Raw genomic sequence first — 8,030 nt, 5'->3', positions numbered from 1 at the left:
CGGGTGAGCGCCGACACGGCCACCGCCACGGCCAGCGCCGCCGTTACGGGCCCTCGCGGGCTACCCCGGGCCCTCGCGGGGTACCCCGGGCCCCGCGCGCCAGCCGAGCCCGCCAGCAGCGGCGGCCGCTGCTCCGCTGCCCTGCGCTGCCGAGCGCCGCTTTGGGGCTAAATGCTGCTTTTGGCGGGCTGCTAAATGCCGGGGGAAGCTAACGGCTGAATGTCGCTTTTGTGGGTGCGATTAGCAGCTAAGTGCTGCTTTTGCGGGTGAAATTAGTGGCTGAAAGCCGCTTTTGCGGGTGAAATTGCGGCCGGGACCTGCGGCAGCGTCTCCCTTGCTGTCCCCTCGGCTGTCCCCTGCGGCATCCCAGTGACATGGGGCCCTGCGGGGCTGCACGGGGCTCTGCAGGCGGACACGGGGCCCTGCGGGGCTGCACGGGGCTCTGCAGGCGGACACGGGGCTCTGCGGGGCTGCACGGGGCCCTGCGGGGCTGCACGGGGCTCTGCGGGCAGACACGGGGCTCTGCGGGGCTGCACGGGGCAGGGGGACACGGGGCTCTGCCGGGGGTCCCGCCGGGGCGCCCCCCTCACGGTTGTCTCCCCCGCTGCCAGGCCACGTGCTGTGCGTGGTGCTGCTGACGCTGCCCGTGCGCTCCCTGGTGAAGCTCTACCTCTACCTGCTCACGGTGCTGCTGCTCTCCGTGGGGCACCAGACGGCCAGGTGAGCCCGGGGAGGGGCCGCCCCGTACCCCGCGGCCGACTGGGGGTCCCCAGCCCGGTCCCGGTGCCGTGCAGCCCTCCTGGGGGTGACCCAGCCTGGTCACCGTCGCCCTGCGCAGGGACTACACCCGCCGCGAGCTGGAGTACGAGTTCCAGGGCGCCGTGTACGAGGACCCCGTGGCGCTCGGCCGCTTCGTCACCGCGCTCGCAGGTGAGCGGGCAGGGTCCCTGTGGCCAGCCCATGGCCACGTCCGTCCCCATGCGATGGGGGACAGCGGGCAGGGCTCCGGGGCTGGCTGAGCGCGGGGCCGTTGCCGTGTCCCTCGCAGGGCAGCTCTTTGTGTGCGCCCTCTGCTCGCTGCTCATGAGGACCCGGCAAGCGTGGCTGTTTGCGGCGCCGCTGCTGCCCTTGCTGGCCCGGCTCTGCGGCCTGCCCCTGCACGCGCTGCCCGCCGTGAACGCCTTCGCCAGCGCGCTCACCGCGCTCGAGGTGCTCTACGTGCTCGCCGCCCACGTCCTCGTGCCCTTCCAGCTGGCTGCCGTGGCCTGCAGGGAGCTGGTGCAGGTGTGCGGGGCTGCGCGATGCGCTCGGGCTTGCAGAGGCCACTGCGCCTTCCTGGGGCAGAGCAGCCCCCGGCTCGGCGGTGGGACGGGGTGGCGTGGCGTGGGATGGGGTGGCGTGGGATGGGGTGGCATGGTGTGAGATAAGGTGGCATGGTGTGGGATAGGGTGGCATGGGATGGGGTGGGATGGCTGTTGTGATAGGACTCCATGGGCCAGGTGAGGGTGCTCGTTGCGTGTATGGAAAGCTCAATGCAGAATTGTCCCCACATTGTCCCCTGTCGCAGGCAGGCTCGGGACCCTCTGTAGCCCCTTCTGTCCTTGTCCTTGTGCAAGGGGAGGCTGGGCCGAGGCTGGGATCTGGTCCTGGTGCGGCTGGGTGGGAGGAGGCTCCTCCGGGGCTCGAGGAGCTTCCTGCTCCAAGGGCACTTTGCCTGATGCCCTGGTGCCCGTAGCCGGAGGGATAAGGGAACGGGGGCTGCTCTGCGCTGATGGGCGCCCTCCCCGTAGGCGCTGGAGGTCTACAGGCTGCTGGTGCTGGGGGCGTCGCTCTGGAGCCAGCTGGCCGTGCCGCTCCTCTTCCTCGTCTTCTGGCTGGTGCTCTTCTCGCTGCGCCTCGTCTCCTACCTGGCCTCCTCCAGCAGCCCCGTGGCGCAGCAGGGCCTGCTCTTCGTCCTGCTCAGCAGGTAGGAGCCGCCGCGGAGCCGGAGGGAGCGCGGGGCTGCGCGGAGCCGGCTTTGTGCCGCGGCTGCCCGCGGCGTCACGGTGCCGCTGCTCACGCGGGCTCCGCCGCAGCGTGGCCGAGTGCTGCAGCACGCCCTACTCGCTCGTCGGCCTCACCTTCACCGTCTCCTACGTGGCCCTGGGCGTGCTCAACCTCTGCAAGTTCTACCTGCTGGGCTACGGTGCCTTCCAGAACGGCAACGTCATGCACAGGTGAGTGCCGCGCGGGCCGCGCTGTGCCGGGCTCCCGTGCTGCTGCGGGCCGCAGCGAGCCCCTGCGGCGGGAGAGCATTCCCGCCCTGTCCTGCTCACCGAGAGCTGCCCGTGCTTGGCACAGCCCTGCGGTGCCGGGCAGCCGGATACCGCCCTCCTTCCTGGTGGTTTGCACGGCAGAGCGTGGCCAGGGAGCCCGCTGAGCAGCGGAGCCAGGGTTGGGATATGTCCCATAGGGATGAGGTGTGACCCGGGTGCTGGGACAGGGCCGGAGTGGGGCCACCTGCGGCCAAGGTGCGTGTCCCACAACGGGGCTGCTCCTTCCCACGTGCGGGTTGTGCGGCCGAGCAGAGAGCAGCCCCGAGCCGGGAAGGGGCCATGGGCCACGCAGAGGGCGGCAGCGCTGTCCTGGCCCACCACATGCCCCACACCGGTTGCGTGGTCGCCTGTGCTCACGTGCCGCCTCTGCAGGGGGGTGACGGAGGGTGTGACGCTGCTGCTGCTGGCGCTGCAGACGGGGCTGCTCGACCTGCAGGTCCTGCAGCGGACCTTCCTGCTCAGCATCATCCTCTTCATCGTGGTGACCTCCACGCTGCAGTCCATGATCGAGATCGCTGACCCGATCGTGCTGGCGCTGGGGGCCTCCCGCAACAGGTACCGGCCTCCTCTCGTGCCCGGGGAGGAGCAGCAGGTCCCGGCCGTGCGCAGGGCGGGTGCTCTGCGGGCGCAGCGGGGATGAGGAGCAGCAGCCTGGCCATGGCTTCTCTCCAGGCTCCCGGTTATCCTTCCTTCTTCCAAGAACCCGCCTGGGTACGGCCAGGGTATCCCTGTGTCCGGGTCCCTTCGGGCTTGGGAGCGCTGCCCCATTCCCTCTGCCTGCCGAGAGCTGTCCTGGCACCGTGGTGTCCCCAGAACCAGACGTGTCCGAGCTGGCCAGGCCCCTGCGCTGCCCTCATTGCCCTCATCTGCAGCCCTGCTTCACGGGTCCTGCTTGCCAGGATCGGTGCTGCCTGCCCTGCAGCTGCTCCCGGACCCTCTCTGCCGCCCGTGGGCAGTGCTGGGGGGCAGGTCCAGGCACGGGCTGCCCCTCTCGGCAGCGCCTCGCTGACCTGCACCTTCCCTAGGAGCCCTTGGAAGCATTTCCGCGGTGTCAGCATGTGCCTCTTCTTGCTGGTTTTCCCTTGCTTCATGGCCTACAAGATCGCGCACTTCTTCCACCTGGATTTCTGGCTGCTGATCCTGGTCTCCAGCTGTATGCTCACCTCTCTGCAGGTACCGGGAGCCCCAGCACTGGGGAAGGGCACTGTCCGGGAGGCATCCTGCTTGGCCTCCCAGAATGGTTTAGCTGCCTCCCATCCTGTTCTGCAGTGCCAGCTGGTCCCTTGTCCCTTTCGTGATGGATTATGTCCCCTACCATGGTCCCCAGGAGCTCCAAGCTCCATCATGTCCTTGCAGTGTGTGCAGCCCGCCCAGGGCCATGCCATGGGACAGGGAACTGGGTCCTGGTGCTGTCTGCCCGCTGGCACCAACCGCGTCCCTGCTGCCTGCCAGGTGATGGGCACGCTCTTCATCTACGCGCTCTTCATGGTGGAGCTGTTCCAGGACACGCCGCTGGAGCGCATGGACGAGATCATCTACTACGTGAACGCGGTGAGCCGCGTGCTGGAGTTCCTGGTGGCCGTGTGCGTGGTGGGCTACGGCACCTGGGAGTCGCTCTTCGGCGAGTGGAGCTGGATGGGCGCCTCCGTCATCATCATCCACTCCTACTTCAACGTCTGGCTGCGCGCCCAGTCGGGCTGGAAGAGCTTCCTGCTCCGCCGGGAGGCCGCCAAGAAGATCAACTCGCTGCCCAGGGCCACGCGTGGGCAGCTGCGGGACCACAACGACGTGTGTGCCATCTGTTTCCAGGTGAGCTGGCCCCGCCAGGGCCACCACGAGGGCTCCCGGCATGCCAGGACCCTGCTGGGCCCCTCTGAGGACGAGGCAGGAGCTCTGTGTGCCCGTGGGGTACGCTTGGGTCCAGTCCCCGTGTCCAGTCTGCTTTCCCGCAGCTGGGGCGCAGGACTCGTGCTCCAGCGTCCGCTCTCCGTCCGCAGGACATGCAGGTGGCCGTCGTCACCCCCTGCCACCACTTCTTCCACGGTGCCTGCCTCTGCAAGTGGCTCTACGTGCAGGACACCTGCCCGCTGTGTCACCAGCGGGTGCAGCCGGCGGTGGCAGAGGCAGAGCCAGGTGCCGGGGCCGCGCCGGGGCCGGACCACGCGGACCAGGTGCCGGAAGAGGAAGGAGCGGCCGGGCAGGCGGAGCAGAGCCCCCCCGAGCCAGCGCAGCTCCAAGGGCTTCACCTGGCCCCCCCGGCTGCTCACCTGGACCCCGAGGAGGGCACCCGGGCACCTGGGCACCTTGCTGGGCACCGAGGAGGAGCAGGCACCAGCCTGGAGCCTTGCGAGGCCGGTACCTCCAGTTGGGACACACAGCACCCAGTACCCACCAGCACCACCCCTGCACCCAGCGCTGGGCTGGGCACTGGGGACAGCGGGGACCCCCACAGCGCCCACAGCCCCTCCTAGCACCCGGCCTGGGCCCTGCAGGGCCCTCAGGGCGAGCGGGGCCGGGCCCCACGCGGTGCTCGCGGGCCTGGCGCGCACCCCACGGACTCTTTTGGCAATAAAGCAGGAACTGAAGTGTGGAAGCAAGCGGGGGCTGCGCCGTGGGGTGGGCGCGCGGCCTCCCCGCGGGCCCCGCGCCGGGGCTGCTCCCCGGCCTGGCCCGCGCTCCCGGTGCCCCGACGTGTCGTCTGGCCTTCTCCCGCTAGGTGGCACGGGTGGCACGTGCCGGGTGTCCCAGTGCCCCAGGAGGGGCTGTCCCCAGCGGCCGTGTCCGCGCTCCGAGCCTGGGCTGGACCGCGGGCACCGAGCCCCCGCGCTCCCCTCCTGCCCCGGCCCGGGCTCCGGATCCCCCCGCTGCCCCCCCTGCGGGAGGGAATGCCCTCCTCCGGTGGGATTTGAGGCACGGAGCGGAGGGCCGGGGCTGCCGCCGCTGCGCCGCATCCCGCTGGGATGGCTCCAGGCTTCTGGAAGGCTCTTGGCTGCCCGGTGTCTGCGGGGAAGGGGAGGAGGGGGGTCCCTGGGGAGGGCGGCCCCGCGGAGGCCGTAAATGGACTCGCTCCGGTTCCGGCTCGCCCCACCCGGCACTTAGGCGGGAGGCGGCCGAGCCATTAGCTGGAGGCGGGAGCAGCCCGGCCCGGTGGGGGGCTGGGACCCCTGGGACCCCCCGGCTCCCGATCCCGGTGCCCCTCGGCCGGGAGCTGTGCCCGGGTTGCCCATCACCCCCCTCCACACGGAGCCGCGGGGCTCGCGCGCCCCGTGGGCAGCGCGGGGCCGGGCTCGGGGCTCCCCCCGCCGCCATCCATTAAGGGCCCATTAGCCGGGCGCGGAGCTGGGCTGGGCGGCGCCGCTCCCCCGGGACGGGGCCGGGGCCGCGCGGGGAAACCGCCGTCCCCGGAGCCTCCTGCGCTGCCGGGAAGGGGCAGAGCGGCGGGCGGGCTGCGGGGCGGCCCTGGCCCCGGCTCCCCGCTCTGCTCAGCAAGGCCAGGCCCTGCGCTCAGCCCCGCGGAGCCCCCCGGGCCTGGGTGGCCAGGGGGCTCCTTGTCACAGCTGTCCCTCACAGCTGCAGCGGGAGAGTGCAGGGGGTGGTGGGCAAAGAGGTGGTGACACTGGTGACACCAGGGCATGAGGCTGGGGGAGAGTGTGCAAGGATGGGGGCACAGCTGGATGGGGGCACAGCTGGGTGGATATTGGGCTGGGTGGGCACATGGATGAGTGCACAGCTGGGTAGATGGATGCTGGTCTGAATGGACACGTGGGTGGGTGGGTGGATGGATGGATGGATGGATGGATGGATGGATGGATGGATGGATGGATGGATGGATGGATGAGGAAGGTAAGTCAAGGCCAGAGTGGGAGGTAGCAGGTTGTGCATGGGAGAAGGGGATTCCGCCCGGAACGTGAGCAAGAGCTCAGTGTGAGACACACGGGATGTGCGCGCCGCATGGGGCTGGCTCCCTGGGGAATCCCATCCCCACTCCGGGCTCTCCTGCTCCACATCTTAGCAGCTTTTCTTTGCTGTTTTCCAGTAGCAGCTGTGGCTCAAGACTGAAATGGCACGGATGCAAATCCTCCTGCCAAGGATACCGCTGGCAGGTCTGGCTTCCTGGGTGCACCCTTGGGTGCTGGGGGAGGCGCTGCCTGCCCTTGGTACCCAGAGCAAGAGCAGCACTTTCCTGGCGCACACCCCAGCTCAGCCTCTCTCCTCTCCCAGCTGACATTTCCATTTCTTCCTGCATCCTGGGAGCAAAGTGGTTCCATCCCTGCCAGCGGCAGCACCTTCTCCTTGCTCAACCTCTCTGCTCCGGCCCACATCCCTGCATGTCCCCATGCATTCCCGTGTCCCAAGGATGCTCCTGAGGGACAGCAGCCCTGCAGCGTCAGCAGCTGTCGGCAGCACTGCGACTTTCCGGTGCCGGCGGCTGCTGCCAGAGCAGCTCCCAGCAGCCAGAGCCGACACGCTGCCACGCGGTGCCCGGTCCTGGGGATCTCCCAGGAATCGCGGGAGCTGCAGCGTCCCGGGGGCGTGAGAGCCACAAGGACCTTCCCGACTGTGCTGAGCGGAGGATGCACCCAGGCTTGGTCCCTTTCGGTTGCACCACCTCTTGCCTTGCCAGATGCCCAGTCTTCCACCCCATCCCAGTCCCCAGTTGTCCTCAATGCCTTAGCAAGCCCAGAGTGGCGCTGCCACCGTGTGTCCCCATTGAAGCCAGTGATGGCACCACTGCAGACCCCATTCAGAGCTAGCTGCTGCAGAGGACAATGTGGCTGCTGGCCCTGCCAGCCCTGCTCATTGCAGCGCCCAGCCCTGCTCACCTGCGGGGTGTCCCCTGCAGCCCCCATGCTGGAGGAGGGATGGGGACAGGGCCACCAGACCCCTACGGCCATCAGCCTGGTGTTGCTGAGGCGGGGCTTGGTGTCACCCATGGTACCAGTGCAGGTCGTGGTGCTGTCTCCTGCTTCGGGGTCACTTTGGATATCCCAGGAGGGCAGGGATCCCCTGCTGACAAAGGCAGCTCAGAGACTCGGGTGGTCATTGTTCTGGGGGGCTTGGAGGCTCCTTGGGGTTGCTCTGGTGGACCCAAGTCTGAGGCTCCTTTGGGGTCAATCTAGGACATCTTGGGATGTGAGATCCCTTCAAGGTCACTGCAGAGCACTCAGGGAAGGCAGGAGCCTAGGGGGACATTTAGGGATCTGTATGGGGTCTCCATAGGGATGCAAGGGGCCATGTGGAGACAGCCCAGGAGGTCTCTGGGGCCCATGTGGGGACTCTCCCAGGCGGCCCAGGAGATGCAGAAGGGTCTCTTTGGGATGTTACTAGGCTTATCCAGGGTGTCTCTGGGTTGTTTCCAGGGAATTAGTGAGCTCTCTTCGGGATGTCCTAGGAGATGGAGCAGGGTCTCTCTGGGGTGCCCCAGGGCTCCCCTGGGGGTCTCTCTGGGTGTCCCATGAGATCCTGCAGAGTCACTGGGAGTCTCTGCAGAGTTCAGGGAATGCAGCCGACTCCTCCCTCTATGGGCCCCAGGGGTCTCTCCAGGTGCCTTGGGGGATGCGCAGGGGTCTCCCGGGGCTGCCCTGGGGATGCAGCGGGGTCCCCAAGGCTCTCTGCGCTCCCTCGGCGTCTCTCGGGGAGGCCCCGGGCCCTGCGAGCTCTCCCCAGAGGTCCCCGGGGCTCTGCGGCTGCTCGGGGCCCTTCTGGGGTCTCTCG

General features: G+C 68.9%; 1 protein-coding gene across 1 annotated transcript in view; it reads left to right on the top strand.

The window, feature by feature from the left end:
• LOC112955605 (RING finger protein 145-like) overlaps window positions 1-4,786 on the top strand; it is a 6,589-nt gene extending 1,803 nt beyond the window's left edge. The window contains exons 2-10 of the mRNA XM_026048929.1: window positions 612-720; window positions 839-930; window positions 1,049-1,284; window positions 1,791-1,966; window positions 2,076-2,216; window positions 2,688-2,870; window positions 3,341-3,488; window positions 3,768-4,124; window positions 4,313-4,786. Coding sequence (XP_025904714.1) covers window positions 612-720; window positions 839-930; window positions 1,049-1,284; window positions 1,791-1,966; window positions 2,076-2,216; window positions 2,688-2,870; window positions 3,341-3,488; window positions 3,768-4,124; window positions 4,313-4,786 — 1,916 coding nt within the window. The remainder of the gene's footprint in view (window positions 1-611; window positions 721-838; window positions 931-1,048; window positions 1,285-1,790; window positions 1,967-2,075; window positions 2,217-2,687; window positions 2,871-3,340; window positions 3,489-3,767; window positions 4,125-4,312) is intronic.
• Window positions 4,787-8,030: the final 3,244 nt, after the last annotated feature.

Source organism: Nothoprocta perdicaria, unplaced genomic scaffold, assembly GCF_003342845.1.
Source record: "Nothoprocta perdicaria isolate Ctin4 unplaced genomic scaffold, notPer1 scaffold_585, whole genome shotgun sequence".
In the NCBI taxonomy this organism is placed as follows: domain Eukaryota; kingdom Metazoa; phylum Chordata; class Aves; order Tinamiformes; family Tinamidae; genus Nothoprocta; species Nothoprocta perdicaria.
This window is presented reverse-complemented; position numbering and strand designations above follow the sequence as displayed.